Raw genomic sequence first — 25770 nt, forward strand, 5'->3', positions numbered from 1 at the left:
AATAAAAAATGCAAGAGAGCTATATACTCAGCCTGTTAAATCAAAAGTAGCTGAGCAGCAGCTTGGTTCCCACCAGTTTCAGCAAATAGCAAACAGGATCCTGAACAGAAGCATGTGTTCTATCCCAACCATCATCAATGGACCTGAGGTTATCTCGTCAGCATCAGACAAGGCCAAACTATTTACCAAGAACTTTGCAGTTAATTCTACCCTATGCGACTAAGGCCATCAACTCCCCGTATTTCCTCCTATAATAGAAAACACGCTATGCAACATACAAATATCTGTGCATGAGGTCGCCAAGCTAATCAAAAACCTTGATTCCAGTAAAACAACTGACCCTGACGGCATTCCAATTATAGTGCTGAAAAAGCTTCAACCAGAACTTACCCCCATACTTCCAAAACTGTTTAAATGTTGCCTTAAAGAGAAATGCTTCCCAACACCCTGGAAAACCTCATCAGTATGCCCTGTATTTATGAATTCAGGTGATAAATCGTCTCCCTCTCAGTACAGTACAAGAAGTCTCCTATGTGTCATGAGTAAGTTGCTGGAATCCATATTAAATAGAGAAGTAGTCAACCACCTCAGTAGAAATAACCTAAGTGACATGCAATATGGTTTCCGTTCTGCCAGGTCTACAGATGTGCTAATGGTTATATCTCATAGGATTAGTGAATTTCTCGATAAAGGCTTCCTTTCTAGGGCAATTGCTCTTGACATATCAAAGGCCTTCGATAAGGCCTACTTCACAAGATTTACAACTATGGTATAACTGGAAATGTTTTCTCAATCATTAAATCATTCCTCTCTGATAGGCTCATAAGAGTAGTGGTTTTAGGGCAGAAATCAGAGGCCCACAGTATTAATGCTGGAGTTCCTCAGGCTTCCATCCTGGGCCCAACTCTCTTCCTGATCTACATCAATGATCTCCCAAAATACATACTTAAATCATTCGTTGACATCTATGCTGATGACATTACTATCTATGGAACACATCTAAGGCCGAAAATGACAGTTCTCTCTCTCCTCTGATCTAGAGCGCGTGGTACAGTGGGGGAAGACGTGGCTGATTATTTTTAATGAATCTAAAACCAAACTCCTATCTTTACATCATCAACGCTCTGATCCCCATCTGGCATCAATTGAAATGGATGGCTCTTGTCTAGAGGAAGCTCCATGTTTTGACAAGCTTCTGGGTTTGACCTTTACTCCTGATCTGAAATGGAACACGTACATAAAGTCAGTTGCCAAGGTTGCTGGAAAAATGGTAGGATACTTCTACTGTTTCAGAAGATATCTCACTGCTGATGCAATTCTCTATCTATATAAAAGACAAGTACGTCCAAGGATGGAGTACTACTGCCACATATGAGCAGGAGCTGCTAAAAACAGCCTATCTTGCCTTGACAGAGTACAAAATAGACTTCGTGGCTTAGTGGGGGTGCCCTTTTCTCTTCCCTGCAACCTCTCTCCCACAGGAGACGTTGCAAGCCTGTCTTTGTTTTATCGTTACTTCCATGGCAGGTGCTCGTCTGATCTCCAATCTCTGGTCCCCCCTCGCCAATCTTTCATGATAAACATCCATCTAGCTGAAACCACTGTCAAAAATTTTCCCCACTTTTTAGCTGTGCCAAAACCAAAACGTAGATTCCATGAACAAAGCTTCTTTCTTAGAAGTGCACACCTGTGGAACTCTCTTCCGTTTGCCTGTTTTCCACCTGACTACAACCTGGATGTCTTCAAGTCCAACATAAACAAATTCCTGATGAACCACCTCCTTGAGTAAGACACTTTATCAACTCTCCATTACTATCCCATTGATTACTGATTACGTAATAACTCTTATCCTTGAGTGGCTTCTGGGCCTTGATAAGTGGTGACTACCTTGTAGAAAAAAAAAAAAATTCTTCCTCAAAACAAAGCCTGTGTTTGTCAACTATAATGCTTTCAGAAAATCCTGACTATGTTGGCTTTGGTAGATTTCACATTACAGATTCATCTAATTATGGATCTGTCATTGTGCTGTAGTTAGGTGAGAGAGAATTGGGTGAGGGTCCAACATCCAATACCATATTATATAATAAATGCAGGTGTGCCTCAGGGGTTGATCCTTGAACCTTTATTATTCCTCATGTTCATAAATGACCTCCATAACAAAATTGTCTCCGAGATGTGTATATTTGCTGAGGACACCATGCTGTATACAAAGCAGATGTGAGGGGAAAACAAATGAACACTTATCTAACAAACTTCAGATCTCCAGTCTGTAATGGAATGGAGACAAAAATGGATGGTAACATTCAATGCTGTCAAGATTAAAATTCTTTCCTTTAATAATTACAAGAAACCTTTTCAACTACTGATAGACATGCCTAATGATACACTACCTGAAAGTTCTTCATTCAAACTAATCAACTTAACGTTCACAGGGAACCTGAATTGGAACAAATAAATCGAAGGCATTGCCAAGGCTGCTGCAAAGAATGTGAGCCTTCTCTACTGTGCTAGAAAATTATTTGTTTGAAAGTATCCTGTCCCTCTACAAGGTCACCATATGCCCATGCATGGAATTTTGTTGCCACATTTGGGCTGGTACATCTGCAACTAGTCTCTTACTCCTAGACAGGATTTAGAAAAGAGTTGCCAACCTATTGTCCTGCACTGTCGACCAAACTTCAACCTCAGTCTCATTGACAAAGTGTTGCATCACTGTGACTGTTTTACAAGTATTTTAATGGAAAGTGCTCCGACAAACTTCAAGTCCTTGTACCTCTTCAACGTAAATATCCCTGACTAACTCGACAGGCAGCAAAATCCCACCTCTACACTGTAGAGATCCATAGGTGCCGGAAAGCCTATTTAGTTTTTTCCCCTGAACTGCTAGACTTTGGAATTCCCTCCTGGGTCCTTGCTTCCCTGACTGTACTAATATGCAGAAGTTTAAGTGTAATGTGAACAGACATCTTGCTGCTCAACTCCCTACATAGTACCTTGCAAATTTTGTCCCAAATATTAGCTCCTTACATTCAAGTGATACCGTGCCTGATTTGGGGGTTAAAAAACAAACAAACATGGCGCTTCTGACACAACCACTATAGAACTTAGTTTGGATGTAGAGAGACAACACTTAATGTTATCACAAAATTTCACCCATGATTAGTCATATTCGTCCGTGACTAGTCTCCTCAACAAATATCAGTTTAAACATGACTCAAAAAATTTTCAGTGTAACACAACCATTGAAATATTTAATTTAAACTCTCTAAAAAGAGGATGAAGACTGATAATATGGATCATCATTATCTCAATATGAGAATAGTAAACCGAATAATCCAATGAAGAAATGGTTTGTTTTCATGATGCTCATCCAGAATCTAAGCTCACGTAGACATCATCTGGTAGTTTATGGTAAGCAGAAAAATAACTGCAAAAAGCTGATGCAAATATTGCCAGATAAATTCAAAATACTGAAAGTAAAACTTAATCACAAGACTTAACGTAATTTTTAATTATATGAAAATTTTCATCTTTTTCAAGAAATGTAAAACTATTTCTTTTAACAAATATTTCAAAGAAATTATAACTCTATAGGTCCTCTGGGCCACATTTTTCACTGTCCTTGTTCACGGTAGCATACTTGTGATGTACTCCTGGCTGTGTTCGTCGATCCTGGCTCACAGGACCATAGATGCAACCCAGCAGGGCTACACTCTTAACTGTCTAGTGGTGGACCCTTCAAGGTTAACCAGATTTTCACTGGAAAATACTGCTCTGCTGCTCAGGGCACGCAAAACATGCATGACCCTAAGTCTGTGTGGCAACACTGTCTACTTTGGCCGTCACTTAGACCAGATCCAGTATGAAGTCAATGTCTTCTGGCGTAGGGGCATATCTGAAATAAACTGCATCTTCATTTAGGCAGGCAATCGATAAGCAAAGAAAAACTCTGGGTCATTTTCTTATAAACAAACAAAATAATTATTCATAAAATATTCTTAAGATATACAGGGTACACTTGTATAAAGTTGAGTTCTTTGGGTTTTTAACGGCTTTGTGATGTAGGTTGCTATAACTTCAAGTTCGTTTAGACAATTTCCTAGTTAGGAACAAGAGCTTTTCAACTTAGATTTATGAGGGTTTCTGCCCCCATCCCACCCCACTGGGCAGGGGCCCAGGGCAATGTGCACTCCTCGATGCCAGTCAGCAAAGTCTCCTTTATGTAAAAACACAATCGTTTTTATTAAATCGGCTTCTTCCCCCTCTGTCATTTGGAGATTACTCTTCTTTCTCTATCCCATGATTTCATATTCTTTCTCTTTTCTTGTGAATCTCTTTGTAACCATATCTCTTAATTCTCCTTTTCTCTTTCTCTTCAACTCAAATTACTTTTCCCTCAAAGAAACTGTATTATCTTCCAAGGTTCAATTTCCATCACTTACTTGGTAGTCTGGAACTTAAATATAACAGGTGGACCAAATGACAACACGTCCTAGATTCCAATACAGGCTTTTTGAATCTAAGTATTGTACTTGTCTCCCTCATTAGTTATTTAAAATCCATTTTTACGAAACCCGACAAGAAAAACAATCTCCCTTGTTCCGAAGAATCCCATTATCAGATTTATATTTTCCTTTCATTGAAACAGATATTATTTTTCTGATGGACAGAATTTCATGGACATCTGTCTTTCCTTGACTAAGTGTCAGCATACCCCCCACCCCATCCATACCCTATCCTCTCTCATCCTCATTTATTTGAACAGGGTCCCTGGTGTCACCTGTTACAAATAAATTTTTTTTTTTGTAAACATGGAAAATCACTATGAATATCACTTTTTTGGGGGTGGCGGGAGGGGTCATAGAAAGTAACTAGGAATTTTTTTTTGCAAGAAAAGTTTCAATATTTTTTTTTTTTGTAACGAAAGCAAATGTTCTTCCCTATCGGGGGAGAACATTGATCAAAAACAAATTTTTTTTTTTGTAACGAAAGCAAATGTTCTTCCCCATCGGGGGAGAACATTGATCAAAAACAAATTTTTTTTTTCTTTTTTTTTTTGTGAAAGAACTTGTCTGACAGCTGATTGACTAATCTCGTCAGCTTTTGTCAGCTTACTGTGAACTACCGGAAGATACCAAAACAATGTTGTCTCAGGTTCTGGATCAGTATCGTTTTCACGTGTTTTTAAATAAATAAAAGTCTATTTTGTTTTGGTTGTTCTTTGTTTAAATGTGAAGGCAGACATACTATTTTGTTGAGCTTTATCTTGTGTTGCATATATGTGGCCATTGTTGACTGCTGTTGGTCAAGTTGTATGCATTTTAGCAGCTTTGGTTTTCTCTACAGGAAAGAGAAATATGAACCTCTTTTGCTGTTCTTAATTTTTAAGTGTTCTCAGGAATCGTCTGCCAACATTATGTACTTTTTGGAGATTCTGTTGAAGGACAGTATTGAATGCAAGAATGGTAGTCAATTCATTACTTTTGTATGGATATTGACAACTTGTTAAAACAACGAAAAATGAAGAGTTTAGAATGTTAGCTATCACAGTGCAAATTTGCATGCTAGCATGTATATAAAATGAGTAGACATTGTAGATGTGTATGCACATTAGTTTCCTGTTTTGCCAGTAAAAGAATGTATGTGTATGAACTGGAGAGAGTCTGGTTAGCAGAGTGCATATGCTGGTACTCTGCATATACAGTGATTTGTTTGTCATGTTTGTGCCAAGGGCCATGGCAAAATGTGTTGCACACCATCTGTTTTATCTATGAAAGGAAAACCGGAAAAAATGAAAAACTGTTTGGGTTCCTATACTAGGCGTAAAATTTGGAAGTGAATATCTTGTTTTTATAGGTTGAAAGAAACTGCTGATTTGACCCCATGTCCAATTGACAGCTGATACAAAAAAACATTTGCTGCTTTTGCTAGTAATTCTGATTGGTTGTGATTACTACTACGTCCGCATTTTTGCAGAATTCTCTAATAAAGAACTGAGGGGGATTGGTCGATATTCGCTGATGCCTGGTATCACAGCCGTGGCGTGCGCATAGATAAATATCTCCCAACCCTTAACAAAACAAAAAACTGTCAGTAATTAACAATATGAAGACCAGTTTCAACATTTAATATAGAAATTTACTGAAGAAAACATGTTTTGGTGTACTTTTTATATGTGTGTGCGGTGTTGACACGCGAGAGAAAATTCAGTCATTAAATGATTTGAGATGTTCGTAGTTCTTGGAAATAAATGTTAGATTTTTAGAATCATACATAATAATAAGGACTTTATACATATTTCTTAGAGTCAGATAGAATTTGAGTAAAAACTGTATCAAAAAAGGAAAAGAGAAAACCTCCTCCGACTGAGGTAATGTTTTTCTTTAGAATTTTTTTTTTTTTTTTAAGAAAAGGAATTAAAAATTTGTTCTATTAGTTTCAGTAGTGTGGTAATTTTGCTCCATGAATGTGACCGAGCCAATTGTTCAAGTAGTTAGTCTGCTCAGCTCAAAAAACGAGTAATGTTGAGTCAAAACATATTTTTCTCTTTGTATTTGTGCCATGTTGCTTAGCCTGGAGCCAAAACCCCAGAGCAGTTTGTTTGCCAGCTAGCAGGGAGAAAAGAGACCAAGAGGAAAAGACGCGCGAAGTCATGTTGGTGATTTTACGTCAACGAGACGGAGTTGTGCAGCGAGTTATTTATTTGTGGGACTGCATCCTGAACTGAACTGAACTCTGACTCAACTACGTACAGACAAAAATGGACAAATAAAGATGGGGGGGGGGGCATAGTTTTGAAAGCCGATTTATCATAATTTTTTGTAGGTTTCTGACTACTTTTTTATTGTATTTGAAAGATTAGAGACTAAAGTTAATTTCCTAAAGAAAAAAAATATGTGTACACATGAAAAAAAAATTTTTTATGAAAAACGTTTTCACGGCGAACTAACCAATTCAGCTAAATTTGGAAGTTTAAATAAATTCATTGTAAAAATCCTTTAAAAGATAAATATTAGTTTTCTGGGTCTATTTCAAAGATAATTAGTAAAGTCCTAAGATATTGAATTAAATTTTAAAAAAACACCTTGTTTGTACAAAAAAATAGCTTAATAGCAAGTAATTCTGCTGTTCGTCAAATGAAGTTTTGTAAACATGATTATACGGAAGCCCAAAATTACAGCCAATCGAAATGCCGTTTCAAAATGAAGTCATGATAGGAGGTCGGGGTACCAGTTTCCCCCCCCCCCCCCAGACGTGCATCTGTATATTCTTATCCTGAACGTTGGTATCATTTTGTAATTTAATTTTTTTACGTTCCTGTTTTTAAATTAATTTTTTTTTTTTTGTTCCAGATTATATAAAAATTATGTTACACTAAAAGTTTCACATTCATGCGAGCAAGGAAATTATTAAAAATTATTAAAGTAGAAATATTTTTGCTATTATATTTTTGGGTGAAAATATTGAATAAACAATGCTTAATTCAATGGTAATATTGATTTGATAAAATTAATTTTTTTCGAGTTATATCGAATTCATTAATTTAGTTTTTTTTTTCGTACTATTCCTGTAAAAATTAACTTTTTCTTTCAAATTGTTATAACTTACGATGCTTTATTTTCATAAAAAGGCATTTTTTTTTTACTGCAGAAAGCCATAACTTTAGTAAAGGTAGTTTTTGTTTAAACAAAATAATACATTTTCACTAAGATTTAAATAAAAATAATGGGTTCATTATATTCCGTGATCATTATTTTATAAATACTGAAAACTTCATTAAAATCGGTTAATTTCCTGATTTTTGGTGAATTTTTAAGTAAAGGGAGGGGTCAAAATGTTTATACATTCTGAGCATCGGCATTCATTTTGCACGTATCTAGACTCAACTGATTTGGACTTCGCGTGCAGTGTTTTTTATACTCTGCTGGGTGGCTCCCGACGAAGGACACGTGCTTTGAATTACGTCCGCACGAAGATACAGTTTTACTTTTTGCTTCGATAGAATTTGCGTGGGTAGATACGACAAATGTCTGTGTAACTCAAATGTTATTTATCCATCCATTTTCATGTCTCTGGCCGTATTGCTACAAGAACAAACCTGTTTTGATAAATTTGAATTTAGAATTAATTGGTGTATGACTGTATTTGATAATGTTTGGTGACTGGTTATTATTTTGTTTTAATGAATGCCTTTGCTCGTGGTTTGAGTTAAAAAAAAAAAAATCTTGTAGCATCGATGATCAAAATGAATCGCATTAATGGAAAAATGCTTCAGAATTTAAAAAAACAAAACAAAAACAAAACATAAAAAACTAAAATAAAAAGATAATTTGAAAGATATCATTTATTTTATTATTTAGGGGTTGTTTTCTTGTAATTATTATTAAAGAACAAAAAAAAAATTTCTTATTCATGAATTGAAGTTTTCTTGCGTATTAAATCTAAAATATTTTATTACAAAATTTATGTTCTTCCGTAAATATATTTTGAGAGGTTTACGTGGGATGTGTAATGCATTAACATTATTACTTAGGAAGAAGACAAATCTTGTCTCTAGTGCGTGTTCAAAGTTGGAAGAAGAAAAAGAATCGGCGGGGATATAGATGAAAGCAATTTGGGCGGAGAAGAAAAACGTCATATTTCTAACCATTCTTAGTCGAATTCATTTTGATCCCTTTTACAATTCAATAACAAAATCGTGACATTAGAAAGCAGACGATGTCTTTTTATTGAAAATTTTTGTTTAAGGAAGAGAAGAATCGTCGCTACGTCCCCCGCTTCCTCTTCAGTAATCGAATTAAAAAAATAATTAATCCTTAATTTTGAACTATGTCTAATGCCCGACGTTCGCTACCTGCCCACGACGGTAATGAGTAAGTATTTTAGTTTCGTTTTTAATAAATATTATTTTGTCTTTTCGTTTGTCAAAATATGGTCGACGTCATATCATGACATTGTTTTTAATCCGTTGTTGACTTTCTTCCATAGTTGTAGTTGCTTTAATGTTTTTCCGGCCATTGCCTTCTACATTCGAATCGTATTCATTTACACTAATATGAGTGACTTAATTTGCTTAATTGGAGTTTGAAAAGATTTGAATATTGTTAATTGTTAAAGGGTAAGTGGCATGGTTATTAAACCTTTAAATAGTAAACAACAAGCAATCTAAAATACGGGCCGTTTCTTCGATCGGGCAGACCACGTGCTAATTAGTTTTGTGAAGACGCGCAGTTGATTACGTTTTCGAACGTTATTTTTTATTTTTGCGAAAATCTGTACTTTGAAGTGCATCTTATTGACCGAATTAGCCTGACAATCTTATTACTTCGTAACACTAGCAGAGGAACAAGCAAATATAGCCATACAAAACTATTCATTTTAATAGCAGTAAGACAAAATAAGAATATAACGTTTTAAAGTAATACAGTAATAGAAAAGGGTAAAACCACAGTTTAGTGGCCTGCAGAAAAAAATGAGTAGACGATTAATATTGTTTTATCTTGTTTTTGTTTAATATTTGTAAATGAGGAACAATTTGGAGTTAAAAGCTATTTAGCATTACGCTTGAAATCCGTATGCTGAAATAATAGCCATTACTTCTATAATTTCCATTTTTATGACGCTCCAATTTTTAGCAATTATTTCAGCATATGTACAAGCGTAAACAGTACTAAATAGATTTTAACTCGAAATTGTTCTTCGTGTACTAATATTAGTGCTTATTCAAATTGGCACTTATGACGGTAATGAAAAGTAAAGAAAATACAGAACGAAGATGTCATATTATAAAAAAAAAAACGTACATCGATCGAGTAGTTTTGTTTTTGTTTTTATAGTGTATTGAACATAAGGCCGATTTTTTTTTTAATCTTAACTTCGATTTGAGTTCTTCCCCCCCCCCCACCTTCATCGGATTTCATCATGGCCGCTTAGGCGTAAAATTTAATTTCTTGAATGAAAAAAAAAAAAAAAAAATACGTGGTCAAAATGATATAATTTGACCATTGGTCAAATCATCAGTGTTCTGTCACGAGTACTTACACCAAACAGATTTTCTGTATTTTATTTAGTCTAATTGTCACCATAATAAGTACCACTTTGAATAGACAAAGCAATATTTATCGCCTGTACACAATTTTTTCATCGCATCATGTTCAGGCCACTAAACTGCGGTTTGCTTAGAAAAGAATATACTATTTAATTTATTTACTTCTGTTGACAGTCACACATCGAGGGGGTCCTTTTATAACATGAAAATGATGGTTCATGTTAGAAAATGATGCGGCACCGTGTCCGCTCTGAACTGTGTGGTATTTTACGAAGCTCTGTTGTTTTCTTCCATTGTTGTCAGTTGCTCGTCCCCAACCTGTAGATAATACGTAACTATTAAAGGTAAAAATAAAATGAAGCAACTACTATTACTACTGCTAAATCGCAATCTTCTGTCACGCACGCATTTTCAAGTCCTACCACGCATACACATTTTTTTAATGAAAAAAAAAAAAAAAATGCTTACAAAAAAGTACACCGTTATGTGATAGGGGAGAGATTATAAAAGATTATAAACTGATTCCATTCATCTCTTCTCAGAAGAGATGAATGGAATCAGTTTATAATCTTTTTTTTTTTTCTGTCCACATATGTTTTAATTTGCTTACAACCCAATTAACTACATTGGTGCTTCTTTTAATTTTTATCACTTTGCAATGTTTAGCACCATCAAATTTTAGCTGGATCTTAATAAAAAAATTAAAATAAAAATCACTTCTCGTCGTCTAGAAAAAACTGTTTAATTATTCCATAAAAAAAAATCAGTTGATTTTTACGTCTGTTGCAGCGGGTCAATAGGTGAAGGAAGGTGTCAATCGAGCGACCGAGCGTACAACTAAGTACGCACTTGGTATGACCATAATAAAGGCGGAATTTTAGATCCCTATAACAAATAACAGTAAAAACTTCAAAAATAAATTGATTCATCGTAATTTTTGTTGCATTCTCAAGAAAGATTCGGCACTTGTACAGTTTAATCAAGACATTAAAAAATGGAAATATCGAAAAAACGTTATATTGTACGGGTACTGCTTGGGCGTTGAGTTCCATGGCGACCAGCAGAATTATTTAATGGTCGCTCCCTTAGTCCCCTCCCCGCCTTGGTTAAGGCTAATGCATGCGCACGCAACATTTTTTTTTATTTACTGACATTGGCTTAGTAACTAAAGGATTTATTGATAATTTAGTAATCCTTAAACGCATGCCGGAAGATTGAAATTGGTTCATTATTGTTGTAATGAAAAAAAAAAAAAAAAAATTTCATTCAACACAAAACCAAAAACACATTAATGATAAATGATGTATTATTCTATTCATTGAAATTTACTCATTTTTAAATGAACAAAGTTAATAAAAAAAATAATTGTTTATGTGCGCATGTAACAATGTTTGTAAAAGTGAGAAATTATTTAAAAAAAAATTTTTTTTTTGTTTTTTTTTAAAATGTTAGGTGAAGAATGGATCGTACACTCGCGGTAGCAGAACTGCACAAGTACCAAAAAGTTTTTTTTTTTAGATTAGGTCCACCGGCGGAGGTTGAGAATCCTGCCACTTTTCCAAAATCGCTAAAAACATGGCGGACGACCTACGCGCACGTCACTGAAAGTAATTAACGCTCCCTTTGACACGTGACCGGAAGTTTGGGGCATATGTCTATTTGTTTTGATTTTGTGAATGAATGAACGTCACCAAATCATACGAACCATTCTTTCACCTAATAATAATAAAAAAAAAAAATTTTTTTTCGGTACTTGTGCAGTTCTGCTACAGCGAGTGTACGAATCATTCTTCACTTTCACCTAACAATTTAAAGAAAAATATTTTTTTATTTTTTTTTTTAAGTTCGTATTTCTCGCGTGGACGAAACTGCACTAGTACCAAATGTTTTTTTGGTTAGGAATAAAAGTATGGTGAAAAAATGTAAATAAATAAATTAGGAAAAAAAAAACTTTTTGGTACTTGTGCAGTGGGTTTGTATTACTGTACACAGATTCGAAAAAGTTATCAAAAAACAAATATATAACAAATAAATGTTATCACAGGCAAGATAAGTTACTTTTCTACCTAATTGGATATGATTTTAGTGTTTTTATTCAATGTAACATGTTTAGTTAGCTCGAAAAACATAGTGTTTACCGATGTATTGGAAAATTCAAAATGGCGCCCGACTCTATCTTTGATCCGGTAAGTTTGGGAAAAGGAGTTTAAAAAAAATTATGCAAAATACTGTTAAAAACCCACCGAATATATGTCAGCCCATGTCACGGTAACATATATTGAGCGAGTTTTTAACCGTATTTTGTCTTTTTTTTTTTTCCTCTTCCCAAACTTACCGTGTCAAAGAGAGAGTCAGCCGCCATTTAAAATTTTCCAATACATCGGTAAACATTGTATGTTTTTCGAGCTGACTAAACATGTTACATTGAGAAAACTTCAACTTTTTTAGCATTTTTAAGCTGTAAGCAACAAACAAGTCCATCTATTGCTTCTCTGTAGTGGAATAATATGAATATATAAATCGCTTCAATAATTCGTGCAAAAGAGGAACAAGAAATTTATTTTAAAGACAAAAAAACAAATTTACACAAAATAAATGTACAAAATAAATTTAACAATGCATACTTGTCCATATGCGATTTTCAAAAAAACTTCTTTTTAACACACAAAAGGAAAAAAATCTCAGGGGTCTATTCTTGGACCTCTATTGTTCCTGATATTTATTAATGACCTCCCCGACAAAACTGCCTCTGAGATGGGTATATATGCTGATGACACTACATTCTATAAAAGGCATGACAGGAAAACAAATGAACACATATCTAAAGAAATGGCAAAAACACTAGAGGATGACCTCCAATCTGTAGTGGAATGGGGACATAAATGGATGGTCACATTCAATGCTGCCAAGACCAAACTGGTTTCCTTCAATAACTACAAGAAACCTTCTCTGCCACCAATAGCAATGGCCAGTGACTCCCTGTCTGAGAGTACATCTTTCAAACTGCTTGGCCTAACGTTCACAGGAAACATGAGCTGGAACAATTATATTGAAAACATTGCCAGGGCCGCTGCAAAAAAGGTAGGCTCTCTCTACCGTGCTAGAAAACTACTGACACCTGAAAGTATCCTGTATCTCTATAAGGCCACCATTCGCCCATGTATGGAGTATTGTTGTCACATCTGGGCTGGTGCATCTACTACTAGTCTCTCGCTCCTTGACAAGGTTAAAAAAAGAGTCGGCAACCTGATAGGCCCTGAACTGGCATCTAAGCTTCAGCCTCTGTCCCATCGACGAAACGTTGCATCCCTCTGCTTGTTCTACAAGTATTTTAATGGTGAATGCTCTGACGAACTGCAGACACTTGTGCCCCCACGACGCAGACACCCTCGACAAACCCGACAGGCAGCTAAATCCCATCCCCACACAGTAGAGATCCCTAGATGTAAAAGATCTTTTTACTCCAGTAGTTTCTTCCCCAGAACCGCTAGTCTCTGGAATTCCATTCCAGGATCCTGCTTCCCTAACTGTACTGACATGCAGAAGTTCAAGTGCAACGTGAACCGACATCTTGCTGCCCAAATCCCTACATAGTGCCCCGGTAGTTGCTGACCCTGATAGTAGCCCCCTACACCTGAGTGGCAATGTGCCTTGTTTGGGGTGAAAATGTAATAAAAAAAAAAATTTTTTTTTAAGTTTGAGTTTTCACGCTTTTTTTATAATAAGCAGACGACATTTTCTTTTTTAACAGCATAAGACTTTCTGTGCTTTTAAAGCAAATAAGCTCTACAATAATGCAAGAAACAATTTCTTTCATGGAGAGTTCTTTTTTTTTTTCTTAAAATTTGTAGAAAAATCTACAGAAAAAAGTTCATTGGTTTCTTTTTCTTTTATTCTTCTTCTTTTGAAATCTTGCCAGACAGCGGCAATTTTATGGAAAAACAAATTCAGAGGCGTCTTTTTCTCGGGAAAAATTTGGTTATGAATCTGAAAAGGAAATAGCTGAAAAAAGAGCCTAAATAGGAGAATGTAGCTTTTAATATTCTTTTTTATTATATTTAAAAATTAGAATTGTTTTGAACTCAAGAAAACCTCCGTAACTTTCTTTTTTAGAGAATATTCTGAAACAATCTTTGTTTCAATTCTCTTAAATTCTTGTTCGATAAATAATTAATATTTCTTCTTTTTAAATCTAGTCACTCTGACTTCAAAATATATATATCGGATCTCTATCCGAAAAATATTTCCTCCAGGGAAAAATAATAAATTTCTCTTTTTTTTCAATTTAGTCATTTTAGACTACAAAACATATATATCGGATTTTTTATCCGAAAAATAAAATAAAATTCCTCTGGAATCTTATTTCAAAATTCACTGAAATATTTTGGATTTCTCCCAAAATATTTAAAAACAAATTCTTAATATTTTGACTCTGTCAAAATATTTAATTTTTTTTTTTACGGAGAATTCTGGATTCGAAATTCAATCAATTATTTGAGAACAATTTGTCTCGGGCCTTCGCTACATTTCTAGAAAGATTTTAACGAAGAAAACATTTTAAAAGGGTATCGATATTTTCTCCGGAGAGCAGAAAAAAATCCGAACCGATCAGTTCAGAAATATTTTCCAATCTGATAAAATTTGTTGATTTAGCTTAAAACCAAAACTCTGTTTTTCTTTTGTTTACATCACGTGACACAAAACAGCCAATGAGAAAGCTCAAAAAGGTCGTCTGCTGAATTCAAATAAACCGCTCAAATTCAAATATTGGAAAAAATCTTAAATCCGTTTTAAAATAAATTTTACAATTTTTTCTTTTTTACTGAGCCTTTCTGTTTTACTTATTTATTTTTTATTTAAAAATAAAATTCTCAAAACATTGAATAAAAACACTAAAAACATATCCAGTTAGGGAGAAAAGTAACTTATCTTGCCTTTCATAACATTTATTTGTTATATATTTGTTTTTTGATAACTTTTTCGAATCTGTGTACAGTAATAAAAACCCACTGCACAAGTACCAAAATGTTTTTTATTTCTAATTTATTTATTTACATTTTTTTCACCATACTTTTATTCCTAACCAAAAAGACATTTGGTACTAGTGCAGTTTCGTTAACGCGAGAAATACGAACTGGAAAAAAAAAAAAATTTTTTTCTTTAAATTGTTAGGTGAAAGTGAAGAATGATTCGTACACTCGCTGTAGCAGAACTGCACAAGTACCAAAAAGTTTTTTTTTTTTCTAATTTATTATTAGGTGAAAGAATGCTTCGCATGTTTTGGTGACAATTCGTTCATTCATTCATGTATGTAAAGTCAAAACAAATAGACATATGCCCCAAACGTCACGTGTCAGAGGGAGCGTTAATTACTTTCAGTGACATGCGGCGCACGTCACGTGCACAGGTCGTCCGCCATGTTTTTAGCGATTTTGGAAAGTGGCAGGATGCTCAACCTCCGCCGATCCACCTTATGAACACCCCCAACCTACTCATGTTAAGAACAGCTTTCGGAATAAACACCATTTTTGGAGGGAGTGGGGTGAAAAAATATTTGCAAAATTTAACTGATATTTGTTGTCAGCATACCCACCCGCAAATACTACTAAAGAAAAAAAGAGGGTTCAGTCAGTGCTGTTACTGCTGTTGCAGAGAAGTAAATTTATTTAGTAATAAAAGTCGTCATTTAAAAAGAAAATTGTGGAGTTGGACCTAAATGTTTACCAAAAAATTACCCGATCATGTAAATTAAAAATGTTTGTAAAAGTGTGAAATTATCAATACATGGTTTAGTTATTATTTTTTTAATACTCATGAAAAGAACGTAAGTAAATAAATGAATTACAAATGTTTGTAAAAGTGAGAAATTATCAAATGTTTAGTAAAACTTTTTTTCCAATATTCATGAAAAGAGTTAAGCCGACGTAAATGTTTGTAAAAGTGCGAACGGCAACGTAAGTAGATAAATGTTACATGCGCATGCATTAACCTTGACTAAGAGGGTGGACTAAGGGAGCGACCATTAAATGACAGCCAGTATGCGAGTCTACTACACCTTTTTCTCACAACTTGCCCTGAACTATGTTCAGTTTCTGTTCTGTCTCCTCTTGGATCTTCCGACCACTCTGTTGTATCAATTAAGATAAAAATGAAATGTAATAAGTCCCCAGACGTACCTCTCCATCGTACAGTATATCGATACACTAAGGCTGACTGGGATAGCTTCCGTATATTTATATCGGATCTACCTCTGCGTTCCATGTTTAAAAAGGATGTGTCCTCTATAGTATCAGACCTGACCGAATGATTAATTGTAGGTTTCATACCCTCAAAAAAGTTCCAGCAAAAACCTAACAGCCAGCCATGGTTCTCTCCAGAATGTGCTGCTGCCATTGTGCACAGAAATCACTTTTTCCACTGCTTTCAATGTAGTAGATGTATGGAAACTAAAGCCGCTTTTAGGACTGCCAGCAACCATTGTAAGAGTTACCTATGAAAACGAACCTCCTAAAGTAAAACCTTGAATAATTATCTAAACTCGAATGTAAATTAATATTAAGCCGACTTTACAGATTGATAATAGTTAATTATTGGATTTTAATTAATTATAAGGTGACACTCTAATGATTCAAACTCGATAGATAAGACAAACTTCCACCCATTAATATGGGAGGGGAGATTATCATCAAGTGTCCTGAATTGTTAACTTAGCACCGGACTTACTACTTAGATATAAATAAGTCACTTGTACCCATTCCCCCCCCCCTTTTTTTTTTAAATGGAGAGTAGATAATACAGTGGATGTGTTATCGGCAGCTCCAGTAACTCTTGCTTCTCCTTTTTTGTCCCTCAGTCCTCATTCAATGACTGATTTTCTGACAAAGGGTGAAGAAAAAGCTGCTTAAAGCTTAAAGGTCGGTAGTACTTGGTGAACAGTAGTCTGAGATGTCGGAAATTTTTCTGTCTCTGTCTGTCCTTGTGGCCATGTCACTAGTAAGGGTGCTGGAGGTTAACATTTTGTCTGGGCTGACGTTATCCGCCTGATAGTCAGAGACCAAAACCTTGGATTAACCACTAAGGAGGCTGTCCTATCAGCAGGCGCAAAGTACTGGGACTGCTGTATTGCCATTTGGTGAGTGGATCTGGACCATGCAGTAGTCTCTGGTGGGGGCCTCTCGATGCCATACTAATGGGTAATTGTTACAGCTTTACCTTTTCGTGTGCTACAAAAAAAAAAAAAAAATTTCCTGTCTTTTTCTCTCTTGCTTTCCCTCTCTGTACTGCTCTAACCAAGTATGCCGACCTATTCCACAAATCACAAAACGTCAACATGAAATATCTCCAGAATAAAAACTCGATTAAACCTAGAACCCCATCTTCCAACGTAGACCCCTGCTACCAGGTCTCCTTCTCCAACATCAGGGGTCTACGTTCCAACCTTCCAGAGGTTGAAACCCAATTACAGGAGACGAAACTGAACATATTATTTCTAAGTGAAACTGAAATAAGGCTGACCACTTCCCTAGATGAGTTCATAATTAACGGATACTCTAACTTAACAGCTAAATCTGACCCCCAAGATCGCCATGGGCATGGAATATGTGCCTACATTAAAGATGGCTTCCCGTGTGGCAGGGATATCTCTTGAGAAGATCCTAATTTACCCTATATGTGCTTCAGGGTTGCACTTGCTAACACCACTGCATTTATATTTGCCCTCTATCGGCCCCACAACAGCAGAGTTACTATCTTTAAGAGCATATCTGAGAAAATAGACCACATACTGTCTGCACATCCCTCGGCTAACATCCACATCTGTGGTGACTTCAACGTCCATAACGTGAAATGGCTGACCCATTCAAATAAGACAGATGATGAGGGGAGGTTTTGTCATGATTTTGCCATTGCTTATGACCTCACTCAGATTGTTTGCGAGCCCACCAGTGTGCCCGATACACCCGATCAATATGCAAGCCTCTTAGACCATTTTCTCTCAACTTCCCCTGAGCTATGTTCATGTACCGTTCATTCTCCTCTAGGATCCTCCGACCACTCCATCGTATCAGTTAAGATAAAAACGAAATGTAAGAAGCCCCCAGACGTACCCCTGCACCGTACTATATACCGATACTCTATGGCTGACTGGAATAGCTTCCGTACATTCATATCTGATTTACCTCTGCACTCCATGTTTAAAAAGGAAGTGTCCTCTATAGTATCAGATCTGACCGAATGGTTAATTGTAGGCATAGACCAATTCATACCATCTAAAAAATTCCAACAAAAACCTAACAGCCAGCCATGGTTCTCCCCAGAATGTGCTGCTGCTATCGTGCACAGAAATCACTTTTTCCATAGCTACCAACGTAATAGATGCACTGAGACTAAAGCTGCTTTCAGGACTGCCAGCAACCACTGTAAAAGAGTAATAAAAAATGCAAGAGAGCTATATGCCCAGTCTGTTAAATCCAAGGTAGCTGATCAGCGGCTTGGTTCCCGCCAGTTTTGGCAAATAACAAATAGGATCCTGAACAGAAGTGTGCGTTCTATCCCAACCATTATCAATGGACCAGAGGTCATCTCGTCAGCGTCAGACAAGGCCAAACTATTTGCAAAGAACTTTGCAGCTAATTCTACCCTATGCGACGAAGGCCATCAACTCCCCATATTTCCTCCTATAACACAGAACAAGCTAGGTAACATACAAATATCCGTGCATGAGGTCACCAAGCTAATCAAGAACCTAGATTCCAGTAAAGCAACTGGCCCTAATGGCATCCCAATTATAGTGTTAAAAAAGCTTCAACCAGAACTTGCTCCCATACTTACGAAAATATTTAAGCGCTGCCTTAAGGAGAAGTGCTTTCCGACTCCCTGGAAGATCTCATAAGTTTGCCCTGTATTTAAGAATTCAGGTGATCAGTCATCTCCCTCTCAGTACAGACTAATAAGTCTCCTGTGTGTTATGAGTAAGTTGCTGGAATCCATATTAAATAGAGAAATAGTCAACCACCTCAGCAGGAATAACCTTCTTAGTGACACACAATATGGTTTCCGCTCTGCAAGATCTACCGCAGATGTGCTGACGGTTATATCCCACAGGATTAGTGAATCTCTTGACAAAGGCTTCCTTTCTAGGGCAATTGCTCTTGACATATCAAAGGCCTTCGTCAAGGTATGGCATAAGGGTCTACTTCACAAGATTTCCAGCTACAGTATAACTGGAAATGTTTTCTCAATCATTAAATCATTTCTCTCCGATAGGCTCATAAGAGTAGTGGTAGATGGACAAAAATCGGAGGCCTGCAACATAAATGCTGGAGTCCCTCAGGGGTCCATCCTGGGCCCAACTCTCTTCCTGATCTACATCAATGACCTCCCTAAACACATACTTAAATCATTCGTTGACATCTATGCTGATGACACGACCATCTACGGCAACACATCAAAGGCTGTAAATGACAAAGTTCTCTCTGATTCTCTCTCCTCTGATCTCGAGCGCGTGGTTCAGTGGGGGAAGATGTGGTTGGTTACCTTTAATGCATCTTAAACCAAACTCCTATCCTTACATCATCAACGCTCTGATCCCCATCTGGCATCAATTGTGATGGATGGCTCTCGTCTGGGTGAGACCCCATGTTTTGACAAGCTTCTGGGTTTGACCTTTACTCCTGATCTGAAATGGAACACGTACATCAAGTCTGTTGCCAACGTCGCTGGAAAGATGGTGGGATCCTTCTACCGCTCCAGAAGATATCTCACTACTGATGCAATTCTCTATCTATACAAAAGCCAAGTACGTCCAAGGATGGAATACTGTTGCCATATCTGGGCAGGAGCTGCTAAAAACAGCCTATCCTGCCTTGACAGAGTACAAAATAGACGTCGTGGCTTAGTGGGGGATGCCCTTTTCTCTACCCTGCAACCTCTCTCCCACAGAAGAGACATTGCGAGCCTATCCTTGTTTTATCGTTACTTCCATGGCAGGTGCTCGTCTGAACTCCAATCTCTGGTCCCCCCTCGCCAATCTTTCACGAAAAACACCCGTCTAGCTGAATCCACTGTGAAAAATTTCCCCCACTCTATATCTGTGCCTAAATCAAAACGCGGATTCCATGAACAAAGCTTCTTTCTTAGAACTGCACGCCTGTGGAACTCTGTTCCGTCTGCCTGCTTCCCACTGAACTACAACTTGGATATGTTCAAGTCTAACATTAACAAATTCCTAATGAACCGCCCCCTTAAGTAAACACTTCATCAAATCTCCACACTAACGAAATGTACTTGCAATAACCCTTATCCCTGAGTTGCTTCCGGGCCTTGATAAGTGGTGATCACTATGTAAAAAAAAAAGAAAAAAAGAAAGTAATAAAGAACGCAAGAGAGTTGTATGCTTAATCCGTCAAGTCCAAAGTAGCTGAGCAGTGGCTTGGTTCCCACCAGTTTTGGTAAATAGCAAACAGAATCCTGAACAGAAGCGTGTGCTCTATCCCAACTATCATCAATGGACCTGAGGTAATCTCGTCAGCATCAGACAAAGCCAAACTCTTTGTCAAGAACTTTGCAGCTAATTCTACCCTTTGCGACCAAGGCCGCCAACCCCCAATATTTCCTCCTGATCAGAAAACACGCTATGTGATATACATATATCTGTACGTGATGTTGGCAAGCTAATCAAAAACCTTGATTCCAGTAAAGCAACTGGCCCTGACGGTATTCCAATGATAGTACTCAAAAAACTTCAACCAGAACTAGTGCCTATACTTACAAAACTGTTTAAACGTTGTCTTAAGGAGAATAGCTTCCAATCATCCTGGAAAATCTCATCAGTATGCCCTGTATTTAAGAATTGAGGTGATCGCTCATCCCCCTCTCAGTACAGGCCAATAAATCTCCTGTGCGTCATGAGTAAGTTGCTGGAATCTGCGTTAAATAGAGAAGTAATCAACCATCTCAACAAAAATAACCTTCTTAGTGACACTCAATATGGTTTCCGTTCTGCTAGATCTACAGCAGATGTGCTTACAGTTATATCGCATAGGATTAGCAAATCTCTCGACGGCGGCAACCTTTCTAGGGCAATTGCTCTTGACATATCTAAGGCCTTTGATAGGGTATGGCATAAAGGTTTACTTCACAAGATCTCTAGCTATGGTATAGCTGGAAATGTCTTCTCAATTATTAAATCATTTCTTTCTGATAGGTTCATAAGAGTAGTAGTTGAGGGGCAAAAATCAGAAGCTGGTGTCCCTCAGGGGTCCATCCTGGGCCCAACTCTTTTCCTGATCTACATTAATGATCTTCCAAATCACATCCTTACATCATTTGTAGACATTTATGCTGATGACACTACCATTTATGGTAGCACATCTAAGACTGTAAACGACCAAGTTCTCTCCGATTCTCTCTCCTCTGATCTTGAGCATGTGGTACAATGGGGAAAGGAGTGGCTGGTTACTTTTAATGCATCTAAAACCAAGCTTCTCTCTTTACATCATCAACATTCTGATCCCTATCTGGCATCAATTAAAATGAATGGCTCTCGTCTTCAGGAGGCCTCAAGTTTTGACAAGCTTCTGGTCTTGAACATTACTCCTAATCTTAAATGGAACACGTACATCAAATCTGTTGCCAAGGCCGCTGGAAAAATGGTGGGATCTTTCTATCGATCCAGTAGATATCTCACTGCTGATACAATTCTCTATCTATATAAAAGCCAGGTATGTCCAAGGATGGAATACTGTTGCCACATCTGGGCAGGAGCTGCTAGAAAGGACTTATCCTGCTTTGATACAGTTCAAAATAGACTTCGTAGCCTCATAGATGTCCTTTTCTCTTCCCTGCAACCTCTATCTCACAGAAGAGATGTTGCGAGCTTGTCTCTGATGTATCGTTATTTTCATGGAAAGTGTTCGACTGAGCTTCAGTCTATGGTTCCCCCTCGCCAAACTTTCACAAGAAACACTCGGCTAGCTGAAAACACTATCAGTAATTCCCCCCACTCTTTATCTGTGCCTAAACCTAAACGTAGATTCCATGAACAAAACTTCTTTCTTAGAACTGCACGCCTGTGGAATTGTCTTCCGTTTTCCTGCTTTCCAGGTGACTACAATATGGTTGTCTTCAAGTCTAACGTAAACAAGTTCTTGATGAGCTGTTCCATATAAGTTAACAATTTACCGAATTTTCATTTCTAATGATTACTATATTGTCCAATTTCTACTGTACACTCTTTAACCCTTATCCTTGAGTGGCCTCTTGGCATTGATAATGTGGTAATTCCTGTGTAAAAAAAAAAAAAAATTCTGCTGGTCGCTATGGAACTCAACGCCCAAGGAGTAACATTGTACATATCCGTTTTGAATCTCCGAAAAAAAAATTTCACTTAATTTGATTGAGTAGTTTTTTTTTGTTTTTTTTTTTACAGCGGAAAAACACGTTTTATGAGAGCACATTGAAGGCAGCCATCTTGGAATTTTTCTTAATTTTTGTTTGGATTCTAGAAACACCAAAGGAAGATAACTCCAGTTAAAGCACCGACACTCCCTCCCCATCTTTTATACTAGCTTTTCTTCCTAAAAATCGAACCTTTTACTTGGTATCATAGCAAATTGTTTTTTCGCTGTAATACTAGATAAAATTAAGTGAAATTTTTTCAGAACTTCATTCCATAACGGATACGTACAATTTAAACTTTTTTCGATTTTTCATTTTTTAATGTCTTGATTAAACTGTATTCTATAAAAATCTTTACTTTTAAACTCCGTAAAACCCGTGAATTTTCACAAAATTCCCCCAAAAATGGAACCAAATTTATTTGCACGTGTTTTGATAAAACAGCGCGATTTTTAAAAGTTTCAAAAATAATAATTGATCAATTTCGTTCAATTTTTTTACAGGCTAATAAGATTTTTCTTTTATATTTAAGCTTTATCTCCTTTTTGGATTATTATATAAATATTTATGGTATGTATCACTGTACACATAGATTCGAAAAAGTTGTCAAAAAAACAAATATATAACAAATAAATGTTATCAAAGGCAAGATAAATTACTTTTCTACCTAACTGGATATGTTTTTAGTGTTTTTATTGATTGTAACATGTTTATTCAGCTTGAAAAACATAGTGTATTGGAAAATTTAAAATGGCGCCCGAATCTCTCTTTGACACGGTAAGTTTGAGAAAAGCAGTTAAAAATTTAAAAAATATGCAAACTACTGTTAAAAACTCACCGAATATGTCAGCCCATGTCACGGTAACATATATTGAGAGTTTTTAACCGTATTTTGTCTAGTTTTTTATTTATAACTCCATTTCCCAAACTTACGGTGTCAAAGAGAGATTCGGGCGCCATTTTAAATTTTCCGATACATCGGTAAGCACTGTATGTTTTTCGAGCTGAATAAACATGTTACAATCAATACATACATATCCAGTTAGGTAGAAAAGTAACTTATATTGCTTTTGATAACATTTATTTGTTATATATTTGTTTTTTGACAACTTTTTCGAATCTGTGTATGGTAATACAAACCCTGAAATTTTTTCTTTTACTTGTAAACTGAATATTTCTGTATCTATCTGCCTGACTGTCTGTCATATTTGTTGTGATTATTTCAATTACAACACAAGAATAGAATTCTAAAATAATAAAAAATAAAAAATAATTTAACATATTTAAATAGAATAAATTACAATATTCTGCGATATGCAGTTTTAAACATAGATTTTTGGGTGGAATCCAAGTTTAGCATTACAAATTCCAGAGAATTATTTGAGGATGGGCACTATTGCCAAACGAATTATTTTGCAATAAATAGTACTTTTTGGTTAAAAAATTGGTACTTGTACAGTTTAATCAAGACATTAAAAAATTGAAATATCGAAAAAAGTTTAAATTGTATGGATTCGTCATGGAATAAAGTTCTCCAACAAAAAAAATTTCATTTAATTCCATCAAGTAGTTTTTGTTTTACAGTGAAGAAACAATTTGTTATGATACCGAGCAAAAGGTTCGATTTTTAGGAAGAAAAGCTAGTATTTGTGGAGAAAGGGATTAATGATTGCTCGAGAAGAGAAGGATCGGCGTGCACTTACCTTGAGTAGTAACCAAGAATTGTTGTGGTTGTTATACACCCTTTTAAAGTTTTTTCTGTGCTCTGGATCATGTGATAGTTAATCATTTGATCCTTCCATTATTTAAGAGGGGAGATTCCCTTGCCTTTTTTCTCTTTCTTCCACCACAAGTTGATTCGGTTGCAGGCGATTGAACGTAAATCTATTTCTCTTTTGTCTGGCGAAGATACTACAAGACGGTTACGTCGCGGAAGGGGGCAATTCTTTCGCAACCTAAGGTAAGTGCATTGCTCCGTTCTCGATCTGAGCGATCATTGATTCTTTTCTGGAAATTAACTTTTTCACATATTAAAGATGGGGAGGGAGTGTCGGCACTTTAAATTGAGTTATCTCCCTGTGGCATTTCTAAAATCCAAACAAAAATTTTAAAAAATCCAAGATGGCTACCTTCAACATGCTGTCATAACAGCATGTTTTCCTGCTGTAAAAAAAGCAAAAAAATTACTCAATCAAATTAAGTGATTTTTTTTTTTTCGGAGATCTTCAGTTCAAAACGGATACATACAATATAACCTTTTTTCGGTATTTTCATTTTTTATGTCTTCATTAAACTGTACAAGTACCAAAAAATTGACCATTGTAAGCATAGAACAAAATATTGAAGCCGGTCATTTTGTTTACCATATCGCCATCATATAAATTGAAAAATAAAAATGTCGGCCTCTAAAGCGATTCTTTAATCTGATTAGTCCATTTTTTTTTCTTCTGCCCTTGGATTTTTGTCTATTTTATTCTATACAAATGTAAAATAAATTTCTTTTATTCTATACAAATGTAAAATAAATTTATTTTATTCCGTACAAATGTAAAATAAATGTTTAATGTTTTTGCTTATTTTATTTTGTTCAAATCTTGTTTAATAATTTTTTTCGTTTGTTTTATTTTATTTTATTCCATTGAAATGTAAAATAAATTAAAAGAAAGGGAAAATCCTCCCCTCCAAGGGTAGGTCACTCTTGAAGAAAAAAATAAGGACCAATCAGATTAAAGGATCACTTTATGAAGGAGAGGTCGACATTTTTATTTTTCAATTTACATGATGGCGATAAGGTAAACAAAATGACCGGCTTCGTTATTTTGTTCTACGCTTCCAATGGTTAATTTTTTTAAACAAAAAATCCTGTTTAGCGCAAAATAATTCGTTTGGCAATAGTGCTCATCCTCAAATAATTCTCTGGAAGTTGTAACGCTAAACTTGGATTCCACCGATTTTTGAGTAAGGTTTTCCAATATTATAAAATGGCAAAATTAACTACAGCCTTTTTTTTTTTTTTTTTTTTTTTTTTTTTGTTGAAAGACTTCTAAGTCGGGTCAACTTAATTTTAGCGGCTATCTCTTTCTTTCTTTTTTTTCTTTTTTAAATGTACGGCAGTTTCTAATTAATAAAATTCTATATAATCAAATGTTTATTCACTAGTTTGTAATGGCGGCTTCTGACTCTGCTAGAGCATTGGCGCTATAAATGTTAATGGAATTAACGTTTTTTGCTTTTTTTACTACCGATTTTTCATATTTACATTGTAAAACAAATAGATTTTTGTTACGAACTACGTTATTGCAGACTATTATTCTCATCTTTTATTA

The 25770-nt window shown here is 35.8% G+C and overlaps 1 protein-coding gene and 1 long non-coding RNA gene across 7 annotated transcripts in view; one reads left to right on the top strand and one right to left on the bottom strand.

Annotated features, from left to right (window-relative positions):
• The window catches only part of LOC145277842 (uncharacterized), a 311077-nt gene that overhangs the window by 268227 nt on the left and 17080 nt on the right, over positions 1-25770 (bottom strand). The window lies entirely within an intron of this gene.
• LOC145277839 (inosine-5'-monophosphate dehydrogenase 1b-like) overlaps positions 1-25770 on the top strand; it is a 244994-nt gene that overhangs the window by 124720 nt on the left and 94504 nt on the right. The window contains exon 1 of one of the 4 annotated variants that reach the window (XM_080129770.1): positions 7871-8873. The exons of 2 other annotated variants lie outside the window; for them this stretch is intronic. In XM_080129770.1, the coding sequence (XP_079985896.1) occupies positions 8830-8873 (44 nt within the window). In that variant the 5' untranslated portion in view covers positions 7871-8829. Of the gene's footprint in view, positions 1-7870; positions 8874-8919; positions 9119-25770 lie in introns of those variants that run through there. One more of the 4 variants, XM_080129772.1, reaches the window with a different exon arrangement.

The sequence above is a fragment of the Euprymna scolopes genome, chromosome 6 (assembly GCF_053919585.1).
Source record: "Euprymna scolopes isolate OS-2025 chromosome 6, ASM5391958v1, whole genome shotgun sequence".
NCBI lineage: Eukaryota > Metazoa > Mollusca > Cephalopoda > Sepiida > Sepiolidae > Euprymna > Euprymna scolopes.